The sequence below is a fragment of the Callospermophilus lateralis genome, chromosome 16 (assembly GCF_048772815.1).
Source record: "Callospermophilus lateralis isolate mCalLat2 chromosome 16, mCalLat2.hap1, whole genome shotgun sequence".
Lineage (NCBI taxonomy): Eukaryota > Metazoa > Chordata > Mammalia > Rodentia > Sciuridae > Callospermophilus > Callospermophilus lateralis.
In genome coordinates this window covers 83,219,329-83,239,870 of record NC_135320.1, presented here as the reverse complement: position 1 = coordinate 83,239,870, position 20,542 = coordinate 83,219,329, and the positions used below count along the sequence as shown (strand labels likewise).

General features: G+C 52.0%; 2 protein-coding genes across 3 annotated transcripts in view; one reads left to right on the top strand and one right to left on the bottom strand.

Moving 5' to 3' along the window:
• Positions 1 to 20,542, bottom strand: part of Tg (thyroglobulin) — a 211,779-nt gene that overhangs the window by 45,980 nt on the left and 145,257 nt on the right. The window lies entirely within an intron of this gene.
• Positions 1,779 to 20,542, top strand: part of Sla (Src like adaptor) — a 32,352-nt gene continuing 13,588 nt past the window's right edge. The window contains exons 1-2 of one of the 2 annotated variants that reach the window (XM_076835982.2): positions 1,779 to 1,935; positions 13,640 to 13,737. In XM_076835982.2, coding sequence (XP_076692097.2) covers positions 13,677 to 13,737 — 61 coding nt within the window. In that variant the 5' untranslated portion in view covers positions 1,779 to 1,935; positions 13,640 to 13,676. Of the gene's footprint in view, positions 1,936 to 13,559; positions 13,738 to 20,542 lie in introns of those variants that run through there. The other variant, XM_076835981.2, reaches the window with a different exon arrangement.

Sequence of the window (20,542 nt, the reverse complement as noted above, 5' to 3'; positions counted from 1 at the left end):
AGCCATGGACCCCCCGGCCCTCTGTCCCACTAGCCCACTGTGTTCCCATTATAGCAGGCTCCAGAGTCCACAGTCGCCCTACTACCCTCCACGGGGTGACTCCAGGGTGGGAAGGCCAAGGAGGACAGGGCTTTGACTGATTTTCTTCCAAGCTAAACCCCAGGGTCTGAGATGGTGCTTTGCTCAGCAAATTTTACTGATGGGAGGACAGAGTGAGGGAACGCACTCCGTCTTACCCACGTGGACCATGGAAGAGGCTTTTGAAGAGTCCCCGCGGCTCAGGCCTTCTGGGTCCAGAGCTCTCCTACTCCCCACGCCATGGGGAAGCTCCACTTCTGCACATTTCTGCCTGGCCTTGTCTGCCCCCTCAGTCTTCCGCAATATTTTCTTTGCTCTTCACAGAGCAGGCACTTCCACGAGCTGTCTCTGTTACTGGGTGTCTTCTAAATTTAGACACAGCCCCAGTGTTTTTAATTCATTATCTTCACGAACTACAGTCAGCAAGGTTTCTAAATGACTGTCTCAGGGTACGATGTCCTGGCTGGGTGGGGCCATGGGGCACAGCCCTACATCTGTTCTGATCTGGCTGGGACTGACGATGTGACTGTGGGCCAGCTGCTGTGAGGTCCTCCTGTCCAGACACGCTGCAAGGAGCTTGCAGAGGGCCAGCTGAGCACGGTGCTCTGGCCTCCCAGCTTACGCACCCATCCCAGGACTGACCTTCCAGAGGCCTCCACCTCTCCCACCAACACAACACACCCCAGTCCCTGTGCCTAGGTTCCCTGCTTGAGCCTCATACATTATGAATAGGGTCACACACACACACACACACACACACACACCCATGCCCACACATGTAAGATAATAAATAGATATATGTAGACTAAATACGTTTTCTATTTCAAACCCATGATGAGGGAGAACAAGGCCACCCATTACCCCTCACCTGATTCATCCAATATTAACACCTGGCCACACTGGCCTGCTTTCTCTCCTCCTTTCTCTTTCTGCATCTTAACCTCATTTTGAGTGGACTCTTTGGAAGTTGTGCCTCCACACAAGCACAGCACATTCCCCAGGGGTTGGCATGGCCCCAAGTGACCAAGTGGGCACCTAACTCCCAGGGCCCCTGCCATGGTCCTCTTTCTGGCTTTCCCCCTTGGTTCAGGACTCCTCCTGGTGTGGACTTGCTGCCCTCTCTGGCCTCCTATGATCTGGCTCTGCAGCTTCTTCTGGTAGATGCCCAGCAGAGGTGGTGGCAAGTCTTGCCAGGGAGGCTGTGGGCAGCTCAGCCATGTCGAGGGCTGGCTGCCTACTGTTTCAAGTCCTCAGCAATTGACAACTGCCTTTTGGCAGAGCCAGGACAGGAAGCTTGATTCTGGGATCCATTTGACAGTGACATAAGAAAGCTGTAAAAATTGGGAAACTCAAAAAAAAAGAAGTGACAGTTAGCTAAGCCACAGCCTCTTTGGGCCCCGAGAGCTCCAGGGATGCACATGAGCAAAATCTCAGCCCATCTGCCTTTTAATTAGAGAGAGAGAGAGAGAGGGTGCGAGTGGGGGGCGGGGGAGACCAAGTTTCTGAAAGCCCTGGCCATTTAGAATCAAGCTGCCTATATTCTCAAGTGCTTTGTAAAAAAATTAATAATGCCTCTCTCTTCCCCGTCCTTGCAGAGAGAAGTCAGCTCCGGGTGGTTGCTGAAAACAGGAACCTGCCCTTCTGCAAGCCCCGCGCCTTCCTCGTTCTCACAGAGGAAGTGTGTGGCGGTTTAGCAACTGTGGTGCCTCTTGATAGCAAGGGCTTCTCCTCTGCCCCGCTGGACCCTGGCCGTCTGCTCATTCTGGAGGAGCAGCCACTGATGGAGAGGCGGTGACCCCGTGCCTGGCCGCCCCTCCGCAGCCAACTCCCAGGGGAGGCCATGCCCAGCGTTTGAAGGTACCTTTGGGGATGTGGCAAGGACTGGGTGGGGAGAGCCATCAGGGCCCCTCCGATGCACAGCTGGCAGAGGTGGACTTTCTGGAGCTAGAGAAGAGCTGAGGACATGAGGGAAACATCTTGGAGGAAGCCCAGCACCCAGCACTGAGTTTGACACCAGAGCTGCTCACTGTGCCCTGGGTGCACTGTTCCAGGGGAAGAAGGGCAGGGAAGGGGAGGGTGGGCAGGTCACGTTCCTGCCAGGTGGGACAGTCTCAGAGCCTGGTACACAGCAGGCTTCTAAACCACCCCAGGCCTTCATTTTCCCATCTGTGAAAAGGAAATAACTGCACCTAGTTCACAGAGGAATTGGCCGGATTCAATGAACTAACACATGCACAGTGCCTAGTCAGTTTCAGACACCAACACCGTAGGTGCCGGAGTCCTGGTGTCCAAGGGCACACGGAGCCTAGCTAAACTGGGGGATAGTAGCAGTGCTGGGTGAGGTCTGGCAGCATGGATCTTGTTTGGGAAGGTGCCAAAGATAAGTGACAATAACCTAAGTAGGTGCTAGGTGCATGGGGGAGGAGGGAGCTAAGAGCAAGGTCTATATAGGAAGTCACAAATTCTGAAACCATGCAAGTGCAGACTGGAAAAGACTCAGGAGAAGCAGTGCTTCTTAAGGAGGCTGGCACCTTTATTTTCTTTTACAGGTTTTACTTATCAAGAGAGTCTAGTCTCAGAGAATGACCTGGGCTCTGGCCTCAGAATGGCCTGACTGGGTCTGTGAGTGGGGTTTGAGTAGGTGGGGACCATCCTAAGTGACAAGAGGGGCATGGCATGAAAAGTCACGTTCATGCAACTCTCAGGACAATCCTGCAAGCTTGCAATTGTTATTAGCTTTTGACAAATGAAAAAATGATGCTCAGAGAGGCATCGGGGAGCTGAGGTGGGGAGGGTGGACCTCAGGGAACACAGGGAGCTAAGGACAGTGGCGTCTGTTTACAGTGATACCCTTCATTTTAGGAGAATTCCATCCCATTGTCTGTGAGTTGTCATTCTGCTGTTGAATGTGATATGCTGTGTTTTGGGTCTATTAAACTGTGGTCCTTTTAAAACTGGGTAGGGGGTGAATGGAAAAGCTGGCAAATTCTGTTGCAATTAATAATCTCCAATTAGAAGAACACTATCTAGGAGTGCTTAGTGAGTTCTGGAAAGTAGAGTAATGATAACCCACGAAACAGACTGATGGAAACCCATTAAGACTCCTGTATCTCAAACAGCTCTAGAGTCAGGGCAGCAGGATGGCATTATAGGAAGCCAGTGATGTAATCAACTACACCTGAATCAACACTCCAGGTCAACCACCAATGAGCTGTGTGACTCTGGGCAAGTCACTTTGCCTCTCTGAATGTCAGGTTCTTCCTTGTGAAAAGGATAAAACAGCTTCCTCGTGTGCAGGAATTGTAGGCGATGCAAAGTGCTAAATAGTAGCTATTAGTATCATTCCTAAATCAAACACTGAAAGTATATCTATTCCCTCTGGTATTTATAGGCAGAAAACTGTTAGCCAGCAATGGTGAATATGGTGGATCAGGTTGCAATACCAACAAGCCAGGCACTCCTTCTCCATTTTTCTGAATACATATCTCGGCTTGTTCCTCCATCTGACATATTGCAGCAAACTGAAACTATTTTCCTAAGATCGAGAAACTTCCTCACTCTGAGCGGCGTGAGCGGGCCCTGTGCTTCTGAGCAGAGCACTTTTCTTACAGACAGAAATTATTCATGCCACTGCGTCTCATCAGCTTCCTGCATTAATAGATGCTGCTCAGTTTTAATTTTTCATTTCACACTCAGCAAGAATTTATTTCCCCCAGCTCCAAGAAAAGCTGGAACTTAAAATTCTCGTTAAGAATTTCCAGCTTGTCAGACCAAATCATTTGAATTTTTAACAACCTGAGGGACATGTTGGTACATTTATCCATGTGCCTGTCCATCTATCCATCCACCCGTCCTTTTGTTCCCTTAGTCAACATGCACTGAGGCCACACCATGTGACACCTCCCCAGGGTTCCTTAGGATTTAAGTACATCTTGTCCAAACCACTTCCTCTCATCTGAGCTCCGCCAAGGGAGGGGCCACAGTTGATTACGGTAACTCCAGCTCCAGCCAGACTTTTTTAATCTGGGCAGCCTGGGACCATGGTGGAGGGCTTGGTGTGCCAGGGCAACCAAGAGTGAGCAAAGCCAGGGAGACTTTGAGAGCTTCAGAAGAAAGGGGGACTTGTGCCCTGGCCTGTCTTTAGGGACCCTGCACTAGGCCAGGCACTTTATATAGAGCACCGTTAGTCATTCTGCATAATTAATTGTGCACAGATTATGTGACAGTCTCCTGCAATTCATGTTCTTTTCTAAATTGAGGAATAGACATGGAATAAGTCTGTAGAAAGTTTTTGGAGGTGAGGTGGTCAATACATAATGACCACCAGGGTATACGCCATGAAGGGGACCAAGAGCCAGGGAGAGGGAACCGAGGAGCTGGGGATGTAGGTCGAATTGAATCCTCACATTAATCCTGGGAAGCGCTGCTCCCCAAATTATGGCTGTGTCATCTCTCCTCGCTGCTCTCCCTCCTCATGGGCGATCAGCTTAAATCCTGCAGCCTCTGAATTGAAATTCCAAGCGCCCTGAGTGTCCTGACCCACTCTCCACCTGCCGTTCTCTCAATATCCCCAGTGGTCCAGCCACTGACACCTATTATGAACATGACCCTCCAGCACACAAAGCAGTGGCATCGTAACCTTGTCGCAGGAAGGGAGAGCTGTAGCTCCATGCGAGCCCCCGCCTCTCCTTGTGCTGAAGGGCGTGGACCCAAGAGCCGCTCTGGAGCCACACTGCTTGGATTCAGAGCTTGCCTGTGCCACCTACCAGCTGGCTGGCTGGCCAGGCCAACTGTGCAGGTGCTCTGGCCTTGACTTCCCAGGTTTGCAAAGCCCTAAGCTCGAGGATGCTGCCACACAGAGGGTGCAGCCCGGGGTGAGCGCTCGTGAGCCCCGGGGGGGTGGCGGGGGGCGAGGACCTTGGCACACATCACACATGGGCCTCTTTTCCTCCTGTGGCCATGTGCTGAGCTCAGGGGAGCTGGCAGGGGCTGGGATGATGCAGGAGGGTTCCACCAGGTCCCCCATCTTTACAGAGAGGCAAGTGGTCACCCACATAAGGAAAGGAGCATGCCCACCATCTTGGGGAAATTAGTGAACCCACCATGGGTTCTAAAGATGTAATGGTGGAGAGTAGAATTTGGGGAAAATTGGGGGAAATTGGACTGGAGCCCCCCATTCGGAGGGTTTCATGACACGAAGCTGACAACTCAGGCCTGGGCAGAAGGCCAGAGCTGGGAGCTGGGTCCTCTGTGGCAAATGCCAGGTGAGAAGTGACTTCCAACGGTCAGAAGGGAGGGCTGCATGCACAGGGCAGAGGATGGTGCATCCCAGTCTCTGCACATTCTCCTGCGGCCTCACAAGCAACCCCAGTTCTGAAAGTATCTGCTCCTTAATGCACAATGCCATTATTCTGGTATAAACACAACTGAAGGAATTAGGGCTGGGATCTGAGATCCAAGATTTGAAAGCTGACCCCAACCTTGAACTAGCTTTGTGATCCTAAGCAAGTAACTTAGCCTCTCCGAGACTTTCCTCATCTATAAAATGGGTGGGCTCTTTGGGGCATCCGAAATACTTAAAACATTCTTCAAGTATCTAATTTGGGTCTTCCACATAGTGGAAGCTGGGCTTGACAGCTTGCAATTGATAGCAATCTCTTCTTTTTTAAAAACAAATGGAGATGTCTACAGGCAGCCATTGCACATATGAATAACTGTCCAGAGAAAGAATCAGTGAAGCAGGTATCCACTCCAGTGTGCCTGGAACCGAGACCCACCTGGAACATCTCTTCTTAACTACACACAGAAAGGTGGTGGTACAGGCTGGGAGTGAGGCTCGGTGGGAGGTTCCCACCCCAGACTGGCAACAGCAGATCAGTGGCACCTGGCACTGACCGCCCACATGCTTCAGCTCACCACTGGGCCACTGTCCTGGGCACACCACTTCCGTTTTTATCTGTTCTTTCTATTTTCTTCTGAACTCCTCGGAATGAGCAGCTCAAGGAAGCAGAAGAAGCAGTGGCTGCCTTTTTGGCACCTAGGGTCCAGCAGGGCAGGCGGGCGGGTGACCGCAACATCAAACAGCACATCGCAATCCTCCCCAGGGAGGCAGGGAGGGGGACCCAAAAAACAAACAGCGCAGGTTCTCCCTCGCAGCCCATGGGGAACATCTGAGGGTCTCTTTAGAGCGAGGACACCGCACCATCCGCCCCATGACCAGGACGCAGGGCATGGGCACCCTGGCAGGTGATTCCCACAAGGGGCATACTCAAAGCAGGGCTTGCCGTCTGCATATCGGATTCCCAGTGCCCCTGACAAGCGCGTGAATGAAAAGCAAAACCGGCTCTTGCTGGGAAACGTGACGTAATAAATAAATTGTGCCTTGCCAATCCCTGGGCCTAGATTTCTGGAGGCCTCTAGCGTCCCACAGAGGTGCCCTTTGCCTCTTCCTGCTCTGATGAACACTTCCTCCCCAGGACCCACATATCCTCTTGCGCAGCCAGTGCTTTCCCATGCTGCTCAAAAGCTAGCTTCAGGGAGACCGTGCTTGTAGCTGTTTGCTCCTTGCTGACCCTTTGATGTCACCAGGTCACAGCTTACTTTGGTGCTCAGGACCTGGCCTGGGACCAGACCCCGTCCACATCCTGGGGGTTGCCAGAGAACTTGTCCTGAGCCCAGCAGAGCCAGACTGGGTGGTGCCTGTCCCTAGTCACAGAGGATGGCGCCTCAGGAAGGCGGGAGGGATTTTCTGTGGACTATTGACGCCGTGTTGGGGACAGCCCCTGACGTCCACCCTGCATACCACACACGGCCCATTCTGCTGCAGCACATCTGGGTCCTGGAGGCCCTGCGTCCCCAGAGTGTACAGCTGCAGAGACACGAGTGTATGCTTGGCCTCCAATTCACTGATCTTCCTGGTGAAAACGGCAAGGCAGATGGGGCTGCAGCCGTGGAGGAAAGCTTGGTGACGGGATAGAGTTTTGTGTGGCCCCCAACCAGGCTGATTTCCATATCTTGAAGCAGTCATGAAACAGCTTGCAACCTTGTGTGGCCTTGAGGCCAAGCTCGTCTCCCTGACAGACTGTCTATCCTGAAGCCCCTCCGCGCCCCTCCCGGACACAGGCCCATGGGCGCCAGGCAGGCCGAGCGCTCAGCCTCTCATTGCGGACAAGCTACTGTGTGACTTTGGGGCCTGCTTGCCCTCTCCAGCCTTTTCTATTAGAAAACTCTAATAGGAATGTAGAGACACTATCGAATTAGAAATAGGTATCTAGCAGAATGTTAGAAAACTCGAGATTTGAGTTGCTACCTCTCAGTCAGCGCTCCACTCTCCTCTGGGGTTGAGGTGTCCCGGGTGGTGGGGGCGAGACGGAGTTCCCAGCGCCCACCAAGTACCCTGCTTTATCTATTTTCTGTATTAAGCTTCTGGGGAAACTCTTTAACACACAGTTTGAACCAACAAGTTTGAGATGTCCCGGAGGATCCGTCCCCAGCTGTCTCCCTAGTGGCCCTCTTGGGCCTCTTCTCTAGAGGCGGGCGCGAGGAGAAGGCTGGAGGTGTGTGCGCCTCACCGAGCTGGCCGCCTGCTCCCGGCAGGACTTGCCCTTGCCCAGAGCCCTGGAGCCGTGGCTGTCCCTCAGCGCTCCCTTGCAGAGCTGGGAGAGCCAGGTGGGTGCAGGGGCAAGGTAGGCAGGACAGGCACGTGCTGCACCTGCCCTAGGAGGCCAGTGGGGAACAATGTGGGTCACGGGGCGGGCAGCCCTGGCAGCCCCCAGCCCGGGGCTCAGGGCGATGCACCTGCTGAGTTGAGGTCAGGATGTGGTGGGGTGCCCCCGGAAATCCTGCGAGACCTTAGCTGGGAGAGCAACCGATGCCAAACACCTTTGCCGGCTCTTATCTTCTCTGAAGCAAAGTGTCAGACTCCAGGCCCAGCTGAGCCAATCCTGAGCCGACTGAGGAGCCACAGGTATCAGTCAGGATATCCTATCGTACTGGAGGGACTGGCTCCAGCTGGCACTGAGAGTTGGCAGGCCACCTTGTCCCCACAGGTACCTGCATTTGTGAATTTTTAGCTACCATTTATCAGACACCTCAGATTTAGGTGTGATTTATAATTAAACAACACTGAAGGGCACATACTTGTATTCCAAATTGATGAATTTGAAAGTCAAGGCTCAGAGAAGAAAAAGAACTTGCCAGAGGACACACAGCCAGGAGATAGGGAGCTGGCATCTGAGCCAGGCTGCCTGCTTTGAAGACCCTGAAATCAGGTTCTGAACTTTTTAACATAAATGCAATCTATGCACATGAAGAAAATTCGGATATTCTAGAATTGTTTGAAGGAAAAATTGATAAATAAGATCATTCCCCACCCAAGGATGCTCTTGGAAACACTTTGGGAAATTTCATTAACTATTTTCTATATAAGGTATTTACATATGCAGATTAAATTTTCACAAAATCATTTTGGGGATGGTGGCACACCCTGGTAATCTTAGCAACTTGAGCAGCTGAGGCAGGAGAATTGCAAGTTGAAGGCCATATTGGCAACTTGGTAAGACCATGCCTCAAAAGAAGAAAAATCTTTCTTCATGAAATTGGGACCCTGTAAGCACAGCTAGTTTCTCTTTCTTGGTTGTGTCCTGTGACATTAATCGTTCTTTAAAATACTGTCATGAAAAGCTGGACAACATCCTGGGGGCTCCATTCCTGCCTGCTGACTGCAACAGGCCTCACAGTCTTGCTCCTGTCCTTTCTACTACCCCCAACAGGATCCCCAGACTTTGACTGCCAATCAGTGCCACATGACTTCCAAGAGACCCCTCAGGCTTCTGTGTCCCTCATACGAAAGATTCTCTGCAAAAGTTTATTTTGGTTGGTTCTCAAAGTTTGCTTTTTATGACTTTGAAAATATAATTTTTCTATTGCCTTCTTAGGCCACCAAGAAGGGCAGGAAGGCTGGGCAGCACTTCCTGGTGGTTCCAGGCACATGGTGTTAGGCCAGGCCAATCTGGTTTGAACCCCAGTGTCATCTCTTACTAGCTGTGTGACCCTGGACGAGCCAGCTGGTCTAGCTCAGGTATCAGGTGGGTGGTCAGGCAGTCGGGGTGTGGCGGCTACACTGTGCTGAGCCTCCTGCCTGGCGGAGGGTAAGAGCTGACCAACCAGATGTGGTGGTGACTCTGGGTGTCACTGCTATTGCTACTGTGCCGCATATTTGAGGTTCCTCCACCCCTGGCCCCGTGCTCCCATGCTCTAGAAGAAGGTCATAGGAATGGGCCTGCAGCTGTCTCTTGGGGGAGGAAGTTTACAAGGAAGAAGGGAAGGCTGGCCTGGAAGGTTCCCACATGGACTCCAGGAGTCACAGAGGCTTTGGATCCCAGGGGACAGGGCAGGAGCCCTGCCTTCGGCTGGTTGGAGTCCTCAGTCCTCTCCCTGTTACCATGATGAGAAGGGGCCCAGGACACCTTCCTTTCTCACTGCCAAGTCCAGGTAGTAGAAGCACAGGTGGGCAAGGTTTACCAACCTGTCCCAGGATGCTGCCCTGGAAGGAGGACTTTGAGGGGCTGGGCCCTGTATTTACAAGATAATATAGAGCATGCAGCAAAAGAATCCCTGGGCAAACAGAACCCCTGTGCAGACACCTACCTCATGCCTACAGCAGCACCCTGCGGGCCCTGGCCTCTTCTCACCTATGTCTGCTCCAGGGGCAGCCTGCCCCCAGGCTATCCAGTACCCTCTCAGAGGACAGACAGCATCAATGGTCCAGGGGCAAAGGGCATGGGGTCTGAAGTCAGGAGATGCAGGGTTTCCTTCCCTGGGCCTGTGAGCAGGTGAGCAAAACCCTGACCTCCATACCAAGAGGGTGAAAGAGGAAAGTCGCTGCAGGGAGGCTGGCCAGATCAAAAAGAGGAGGTGGGCCTTGCACGCCCTCCCTACCTTCCCTTGATCCTGCAGAATCTAAAGACGAGGTCTGGATCTGCCCGATGGGACTTTGTAAAAATTATGATGGCTCTTTTCTCCTATTAATAATTTTCCAAACCATGGAGTCTTGATTGCTACAGTGAAGTGGAGTTAAAAGGCTCGCTCCCTGGAGATCGGCTTTTCTGCTCATCTCATTTCTCATAAGAGGAAACTGAGGCCCAAGATCACACAGAGAAACAGCCGTGGTCTAAAGATCGGAGTTGACAAGTCCCGGTTAGATCTTTTGCCCTGGAAACCTCAGAGTCACGCACAGAGGCACAGGCAGGGAGAAGGGAGCCCCGGATGTTCAGAGCCAGTGTTAATTAACTCACTTCTCTTTTGCCCTCTTCTTATTGTTCCTGGAAGCAATTATGTCTCTCACCCTCTCCCACCTCCATCCACTCACAGAACTGTGCAGGTTAAATCAAATCATTCGCATTTCATTAGGGAGACTGCAGCTCGCACCCTGGGGGCACTTTCACTCTTGTCAAATAAAAGTCCTTTTTTTTTTTTTTTTTTTTGATGAGTTAACTCCTTCTTGGGGCTCCCAGAGGCCAGTGAGCAGCCTCTAAGGGGCTGCTAAGAACCGATGGGCTTTTGGTGGCTCTCACAGCCCTTGTCTCACAGAGAGTGAGCGCCCACCAGCCAGCAAGGCAGAAGAGCTGGGTCCAGCCTCCAAGGGGAAGCCCTAGAAAAGAAGGACCAGGCTCTGAGGACCTGCTCAGCCTCCTCCTCTCCAGACCCCCGGTGGTATGTGTCTGTTCTTGGATGGAACTCAGCTTCCCCATCTGAAAAATGCAAAGTTCCCATTTCTCTTTTTTTAAAAATTTCATTTCATGTACTAGACTCCAGGAGCAGCCTCAGAACAGCACACCAGTGCTTGAGAAGTGGGGTGGCCATCGGGAAGGGAGTTTCATGGGGAGCACAGACTTTTCTAGGTTAGTTTTCTGGCACAGCTATGACATAATGGACAGGCAGAGATGGGACGTTATGGCCGCCACCTACTGCTCGGAAATGGCTCAGGGGAGGATGGAGTGGGAGGGAGGCTGGCAGGCTGGTGGAAGGGCCTTCCCGCTGGGTGTCTGCAGGGCAGGCACGCTGGAGGCAGGGTCAGGCACTGTCATTTAGGTGTTTTGACACCTGACACCAAGCATCAGGCACCAAGAACAGGAAAGCATTATCCAGTGGGACTGTGCTGTGGCGTGGGGACACCTAGGAGAGCAGGGGCGGGCAGGGCTGTCGTGCGTGTTGTCTCAGAATTCTCTCTGCATGCTGAGGCTCCCTGACGCCCGGAGGCCTCAGCAACACCGGAAGGGGAGGCTGAGGGACAGGGGCAGCTGGTGCATTCCTGGAAGCAATAGGAGCGGGACAGGGCGGCAGCAGCCCCATGGAGCACAGTCTGTGTGTGTCCCACGCAGGCTTCCGCAGGCCCGGGTGGGTAGCCTGTGCGTGGGACATACGTGACCTGCAAGGGGCTGGGCTGCACAGTGGAGAAGGCCACTCGTGCACTTCCTCCCTGGAAACGTCCAGGCTGGGGCCTCCTTGGTGGGGAGGGCAGGGTCCTGCCTGTCCCCAGGCACTGGCTCCGATGGCCCTGGGCGGGGGGGAGCTTGGAAGGGGTTGCGGCACTGTGAGGATGTCTTGTGACACATGTGTCTTCAGGATGCCTTTGACCAGGCTCGTGCTGGGGACAAGGCAGACATGCCCCTTACTCTGGAGTCAGAGTATCGCTGCTGAAATCTGCACACCCTGGAGGAAGCCCTGCCCCTGGCTGAGGGGAGGGGTGAGCCTGAGGAAGGAGGGCCTGGCACCTCCAGTCACCAACACCCACGGGTCCGTGGCACGTGGGGTTCACACTTCACCTTAGACCTGAGGCCATTTCGGCCTCACCATTTTAGTGCGCCTGAGTTTTTGCCCATCTTATAATGACCTTGGGAATATCAGGTGTCTGTTGTTCATGTAAACGTTTAGAACATGCACACTTTTACAAAACACTCGTTGGTTTCCTTTCTTTGTGAATCTACCAAGAATTCCACTCTCACCACTGACCCTCCCAAATTGGGAAGCAACGCAGACCCTCCCAACCTCAGCTCAAAGCCCGGGGCCTGGGAATCTACACAGATGGCTCCACTTTATCACAGCTGGACGTGGTGATTTTGCAGCTTAACAGTGGTGAAAAGCCACACATTCAGGGGAAACTGGGCTTTGAATTTTGAATTTCTGCTTTTTCCCAGGCTAGTAATATTTGGTGTGACTTGTCTCTAGCCTCAACTCCCCTCAGTCACAAAGGGAAACAACCCAGACCCTACAGTGGGGCGGGTCCAGCTATGATATCCTGTGGTCATATGTTCAGTGCATTTGAACTTGGAGTGTATTGAGCATATGTTGGGTGAGGAGAGGGCCCACGGTCAGTAGAGGAACAACTGTACACATCGGATCTTGGACCGGACATGAGGCTGGGTGGGAGGGGCCTGGCTGGCTTTTGGATCCTTGAATTCCTGGAGCTTTGCGAGGAGCAATAGTGTCTGTTAGCCTGGACACTGGCTGGGGACCCTGCCCCGTCGCTTTGTCCACATGAGGCAGGAATGGCTGTACCTATGGATGCAGCCTTTGTCTCTGCTTCAACATGGATCATTAAAGACAACCAGGAAATGGACGAGAAATGTCAATGACTAGCATGGTTTTCATGCCAGGCCATGTTCTGTGTATGTCATAAGCCTTACCTTAGTTAATTTTGTAATCAAAGCCCAAAGCTATTCTATGATTCTCCAAAACGGGCAGGAAAGGTTAATAACCTACCCAAGGTCTTCCAGCTTGTAAGTGCACCACTAGAATTCCAAGCTGGGTGGGCTGCCAGAGGAGAAGCCATTGTGGAGCAAGCTGGAGATGAAGCATCAGTGGCTCAAACCCCAGCACCCCCTTCACCTGCTGTGTGACATGGGACAAGTCACTTACCCTCTCTAAAACTGTTCCCTTCATTGCAAACTTGGCTTAGGGATGCCAGGACTTCAGAGAGATCAAGATTATTGGCAGAACGTGCTTTGGCCGCACATAAAGCAAGAGTGAGATACAGAGTGTGTTAGGAACTTGTCCTTTTGAGTCCTCTGTGAAAGCATATTGGAGAATTCAAACAGACAAAAGATGGCAGGGGCAGCAGGGCCCTCCTCACCCCTTGTGGCTATAAAGTCAGGCAAATCCTGAGTTTTATGTGCCCTGAATTTCTGGGGCGTGGGAGCTGACTCTACGTTTTCCAAATGTAGGTTCTTTGGGGCCAACTGAAACACTGCTCAGCTTCTCACAAAAACACTGCCTGTCCCCTTGGCGGGGAGGGTGCAGAGGAATGGAAACTTCTGCCACTAGCAGCATTTGCTATCAACTTCCCTCTCTGTGGTTTTTCTCTGTCATTCCCTTGATAAAAAGAACTTGAGCTGCGCAAATGTAACCAACATTCGCAAATCGCGTCTTCACATAAAAACAGCCGCCTTTCAAAGAGCAGGCTGCGTGAGAAATGGTGCACCATGCAGCCTGAACTGGGTCATTCTCCACGCCGAGGGCTCGGGGCACAGCTGACTGTCCACGTGTGTCTCTTGTGCTGTAGGCTTCGGGCATCTTCCACCACCCCAGGAGAGAGAGAAATGGGGAACAGCATGAAGTCCAGCCCGGCGCCCCCGGAGAGGCCTCTGCCCAGCACAGATGGTAAGTCCCACTTCTTTGGTGAGATGCTTGACTGTCCTGAGAGAGTCTTGCTCGGCAAGGACTGGGTGACAAAGGAGGCTGGTACTTGTGGAAATGGGGCAATGGTGTCTGGGGGTTTGCAACTTATCTCTCTCACTTTGTGGTTCAAATATTTCATAATTAAAAGTTTAAAAGTATTGGGTGCAGGATAACAGTGCTGTGTTGCTGACATTTTGAGGCGGATCTCTGTGGTCATTTGGTTCAACCTCTACTTTATAAGTGGGGAAACTGAGGCCCACAAAGGACTGTGGTTTGTGGCCCCAGCGATTCACAGAGTCGGCGTTCCACCCAGCACCATCTGACTCCGAAAGCCAGCCTCCTGTTGGCCATACCCACCATTGCCTGATAAAGTGCTGTCAGCTGCAGAGCTGGCTCCGTGAGGGTTTTATCAGTATTATTTTTACTGGGTTGGACACTGACCCTAGGACACCCTCCTGAAAATAAAGGAACCCTTGTGCCACTGGCAGGACGGCCGGGCGCCAGCATTCCAGGGGAGACCCACTGCTGCAGGTTAATCAGTGAAGGAAAAAATCAGCTTTTTGGAGTGATGCCAGGTTGGGCCAGACTCCCAGAGCGGCGGGGTGACCTTTAGCAGCTGTCCAGAGAACAGGAGGGACCCTCTGCAAGCCAAAGGCCAAGGCCCCCGTGTTCTGGGGTCAGCTGCGCTGGCCACGTCTAAGACCCTTGCTTTAGTTCTGAGGATTCCTTTTCCTCTCTGAGGGGCTCCCTGTGTGGGTTCCTGGGTCCTCTGGGGGACTGAGAGGGAGACAACAGGAAGGCTAGCCGTCTGGCAGTGTCCATAGGGTGGGTCCTGGAGGATCTTGGAACACTTCTGGCTCCCACCTCCATCCCAGCCTCTGGGACCTGGTGTCTGTCCCCCAGTGGAGGTGGCCATGCCTGGTTCCTGCACCCACTGTGCCTTGGCCCTGAGCAGACTTTGGCGGGCACAGATGGCCCCCTTCTCTGCTGAGCCGACGCTTGACATGACGCGGGCTTCTGCCCTCCTCTGGCTACTGCTCATCCTCAGCCCCTGCAGCCCCTTAACGAAAAAGTTCTCTCACTTCTGCCCAAATGAAGCCACCCAGATGCCCAGTGATGCAACCCGAGGCCCTTAGATGCCTCCAGGGAGAGGAAACCCTGCCTCCCACGCCCTTTCAAGCCGGTGACTCTCCCACTAGCTCTTTGTCTTCTAGCCCTCGTCCCTCTCCAAGCCAAAAGGGAAAGACTGAATGTTCCCAGGACCAAAGAGATGGTACCATGTGATGAAAGGCAGCAGGGTGTATATTTTCGGGGGCCGTTGAGGAGAAAGTTGTTTACCCCTACCCAGAGCTTGGGGCAGGGGACACAGCCACTATGCCTCCCGGGACTGGCACAGATCTCCTCCGCGTCTTAACCTCTGCTAGAAACTGTGCGCAATGCCTGGGGCGCAGCAGGCTCAGGGCCACCTGCCCCAATACACCTCGTTGTCACCCAGCAGTCAGGCCAAGGGGCGGCATGCTTGAGCAAACCCCACAAAAACACCAGCCTCCTGGACATGCTCATTTGCCTTCACTTTTAAAATGCAAATTATTGTGGAATTAGCTTTTCTTTTTCCACTGTGTGGGTGGGAGGTCACCTCTGCAAGGGGGAAGAGGAGTCTCCCGCCCCCCCTACCCCTGATTGAGAGAATTCCCCAGGTCACGCCCAGGTTGAGATCCATGAGACCACATCAAGGACTGGTGGGTGTTCACCCCCACCCCGGAAAGTTTCCCTTATAGCGACCCGAACGTCAGTCCCTCCCTTCTCTCAGCCTACTGGAGCGTGGGGGCAAGGGCTGGTGGCTGGGGCTGCATTCACTAGCTCTGCTGCGTGAAGCCAAGGCCCAGGGTTTCACGGAAGGCTCCCACGGGTGCAGTCAGTCTCACGCTCCCTGAAGGCGGCACCCTCCTTGCTGAACGCTTTGGGCCAGCGTGTGATGGCGGTGTCCTCTGACAGGAGCTCTGTGGCAGAAGTAAAGTACCACAGTTGCTGCCAGGCCCAGGGACTTCAGGGCCAAGCTGTGGACTGAAACATGTTTCCTGAGTTTGGGGGAGATCATTCTTCCCCCCAGCAAGACCGCAAATGCCTTAGAATAAGGGTTTCACCATCTGTTTTCCACTAAGCTAAGCTTTCCGGAACATTCCTTATTAGTCTAGTCCCAGGGACTAATGTCACAAAACACACAGAGGCAGCACGACCTGATAGAAAACGGCAGGTTTCAGGGGCAAAGGCCACATGCCGCCTCTGGTAATGTCCCCTGGAAGCTGTGTGATCTTCGGGAAGTCACTCAGCCACCCCCAGGGACTCAACTGTGAAATGGAAGCTGCAACCTTCCCCCCCTCACCACAGTCTCAGAGCACAAAGAGCCCCCTGTCAGAAGAGGGATGAAGACCACTGAAAGCTCACTTGGGATCCTCTGGCTGCACCAGGTTGTGTCCAAACAGCCAACCCTCAAGTGTTACAGCCGTAGAACTAGTGCCTCCAGAGCTTGTTTCCAAATCATCCTGCAGAGTGAACCATCCCTGGGACTCTGCACAGCTCTGACACTGACGCACAGAATTGAATGCAACCCAGGAAACTCCCAGGTTTGCAGGGAACAGCAAGTTTCCATCTCATAGTGACAGTTCCGTCCCTCGGTGCAACCAGTTCTGTTCTTTGTCTCTTCCCTGCTTATCACCCTGTCTGCAATCACATTTTACGCAGAGGTGGCCAGGTGACCCAATGCTATGCCAGGGTGGAACCCATATACCAGGTGGTGCATTTACGTGACTGCCTGGAAAAAAGGTGTGGGGTGGGCGGGGGAGGGAGGAGAGAGAAACCTCAAGACCCAGCCTGGCCCTTCTCAGTGGGGCCCTCAGACCACCTGCATTAGGAACCCCTGGGAAGAAGTTATAGGCAGATCCTGGCTCCACCCCAGACCTACTAATCAGACTCATGGTGATAGGCAGTAGCCGTAAGCTGAATTATTTCTGGTTCCCTGGCAAATCTCAGGACCCCTAAAACTGGTGGACCTCAGAGCAGCTTTTAGTCCTGCCTCTGCACCATCACACAGCAAGAGATGAGGAGTGAGCTTCTCATCACAGTGACTCTAGGTCCTCACTATAAAACAGGAATAGTTACAGAATGGCACGTGCTTGCCGTATGCCACACACAGGCCTAAGCTCTCTGTGCACATGAACTACACATTACATACACAGTTACATATTACAGCGGAATGTGAATTTACATATATGAACTCTTAAGTTCTCATAATAGCCCCCCTGCAACATCAAGAGCATCCTCTCCAACTTGCAGTTGAAGAAACTGAGGCAGTTGAAGAAACTTAACCTTAAACTGAAGGTTAAGTGACTCACCTGAGTCACTCCAGTTCAAAAAGGGAGGCAGAACTGCAAAGCAGGGGCCCTGAATCCAGCGCTTCTCTTTACCAACACATCACATTCTGGGAGGACCAGCTTTAAGGAGGCCTGTGAGCTGAGAAAGGCTGGGCAATCTAGAGCTGGGGGAATATGCCTGGTCACCAGATTTAATAACAGAGACCCTCACATGCCTTCTTGAGGGATCCTGTGGATGAGGCACCTGCATCAGATCTCAAAGTAGATTTCTCTTTCCTATTTGGATCTCATGCACCTGCTGGACCATGACATAGTTTAGGAAAAATGTGATCATTCAAATTTTATATCACTATACATTTAGTGAATATCATAAAAACATGGCTAACTCATCAAATCCATGATTCCACATTGCTTAGAACAGGACTACAGTTGTTTTAAGTGAATTAATATTAAGAAAAATGTCATTAGGTCCCTAGTAGTAGAAGTGGCACTTGACCATGACAAAGGAAAGCCCAGTGGCCAGAGTGCAGCCCTGGTGCTCCACCATGAGCTGACCTGAGTTTGACACTGGCATGCAACTACAAGTCCAGTCTCTGGACCACTCCACCTGTCTTTCCTGACATCCGCCATGAGACAGCTACAGTCTGTCAGCACCACAGGGCGGGGGAGGACTGGATTGGAAACACATCACAGCACCAGCCCAGTGTGGCTCGCTACAGAATTGTACCACCTGGTCCCACTGCTGGGCCCCGGGATGGAAATGAGAAAGAGCAAGGAGGGCTGAAAGCCACTGACATGTGGGGAGCTCTGAGTTCTCATAAGGAACACATTCTGGGGCCCTGGAGCACAGACAATTCCATCCTTATGTTCTGGCCAGCTCCCTCTGAGTCCTAAGAGAATGGGAACTGACCCCTGGTGGCTTTTAGTCTGACTGCTTCTACTCTGTCCACTAACACATGGAGAAACCAAGGTTTGGGTAAAAAGAGAAACTTAGAGGAACTCAGCCTATAGTTCTTAGTGACCCGCAACCTGCAGACCTTCCGTCAGGCTAGGCTCTGCTGAGCTCTATATGATTGGTTCTTGCATGTGTGTGATTTCCTGAAAAAGTTACTGAAAGTCAGACCTGCTGTGATACGGCAGGAGTCCCCGAGTTTGGGCATGACTCAAGGGAGTGTAAAACCAGAAGCTAAAATCAGTGGGCCATTCAGCTCCCAGCCTACCAGCGGCTCTTACAGCTTGTGCCAGGCCCAAGGACTCATTTGGAGTGGCCTTCATCCTGATATTTTCAGAAAATTGGAAGACCCTGGATATTAGGTGCCTAGGAGTGCCATGTGACTTCATGGGGTGACCACGGGCTTGGGAATCCTCTTGCTCTCCCTGGACACTTTACAAGAGCTCTCCCAGCTTTGGATTCTTCCCTTCGAATAAGAACATGTGTTGTGTAGGGCTGGGTGGAGTACTGGAAGGCAGGAATGGAGAGTTTGCCACACAGTTAAAAATGAAAGCTACTAAGAATGTTTTCAGCCTTGGAAAGGAAAATGGTCCAGACACTCCAAAGAATAATGCAAAAGAGGCCTGTCTGTATTTGACTAAGTAATAATTATGGCCAGTAAGTTCTGCCAGGGGGCCCCTTCCTTTTCTGGGCTCATTTCCTATTTTATACTTTTGTACATTCTGTTCAACATCACTCATTCTTGAGCTGAGCTATCAGCAAATATTTGGTATTCTGAATTTCATCTTCTGTGCTCACAAATACAGTTTGTGTTTAGATGATGAGAGGACATAGAGCAGATTCACTGGTACTACTAGATGGTGGCAAAATTTGCAACACTACTGGCTGCAACTGGTCATGGATAGTGGGATGCTAACCTGCCATGCAGGAAAGGGGCACTGGATGTCACCCACTGGGGCAGGCCCTGCCAGTCACTGTGAAGCACCATGGACCTTGGCCCCACCACAGGAGACAGATCTTGATATTTCTCATTTTCATACATGAAGAAATCAAGGCCAGATTCATTAAAAATAAATCTGTCCCCAAATCGCAGAGCTATTAAGTGGTAGAGGTGGATTTAAGCCAGGTCTGATTATTTCGAAGCCCATTCTCTTTCCATAAAGCTCTTCTGAAAATTCTCCCTGGATTTCTTTCCTGCTCAGCACACATTTCTACACTTAATTTGTTTCCTTAAGACTGCGATAATCCCACCCGCTTCTTCCAGCCTCTCTCTGTGTAGCTCATTGATCTAGTCTGGTTTGAATGGGCGGCTGTCCTTAATGCCAAGGGCTCCAGAAGTACTGAATGTGTTTGAACTTGAGCAGCAAAGGGAAATATCCTACCTTGTATTTATTTCACTGTGGGGACCAAAGCTCAGACAAGACTTAGAAGGGACCCTGGCACAAGCACTTGCTCAGAAAGGCCACCATGCCCCCATAGAGGGCACACCAGGCTTCAGTCCTGGCCGACGCCTTTGTCCTGTTTCTCTAATGCTGATGGTAAAGGGGATGTCACGTCCCGTGCAAAGGACCAGGTAGAAGCTATCTAATCTTTAAACGAAAGCCCAAACACAAGGTTGCCTCAGTGATATTTAAACGTTATAGATACAAAAACATCCCTGCTGTGGAAATTCCACAGGAAACCTCTCTTCGCCATTGCAAAACTGAAACTTACTACCCCATGAGCCCCTTTTCCTCCACTGGAACAATTGGTTATACTGGGATTTTGCTCTGGTTCTTGTTTCTGTTAGGTCTTGTTTTTAACATTACCAGGGATGGTCATTTTCATTTCTTGAACCACACATCCAAACTGCCAGCTCCTTGTCCCTCCTGCCGCAGGCTGCACCTCAAGGCTCCATTCTTGCCCCAGGTTTCGTGTCCAGGGACTCTCATTTCAATGCTCATTTTTCACAAGGGGCTTTGGGAAGGCTGCTCACCCTGCTTCAAGCCACAGTATAGTCCCCTTTCTTCTGGACCAGCTTTAAAATACAGCCCAAAGGCCATCCTTGAGGACACAGTGCACAGAGTTCGCTCCACGTCTGCATTCAATACGCCTGCCTTGAGCAACCCTGAAGGGGCTCAGGGCTGCAAGACTCAGAAGCCACATGGGCTTTCCCTGAAATGCATTGCCAGGTGGGGAGATGGACATTGCCCTGATAGTCACACAAACATTAAAATGCAACCTGGTATCTTGACTTCAGAGGAAATGCCAGAGAGTGGGTATGGATCCATGAGAGCAGAGAGTGGGTATGGATCCTTGAGAGCAGAGAGTGGGTATGGATCCTTGAGAGGCTGAGCCCTCTCTGGGGAGGCTACAGGTGGGGAAGGGAGGGGGAGGGGGCACCTGTGTAGCAGGCAGAGGGCACAGCCCACACGGAGGCTCTGAGGCCCAAGGAGCCTGGCGAGCCTGGCACCTAAGCCACAGC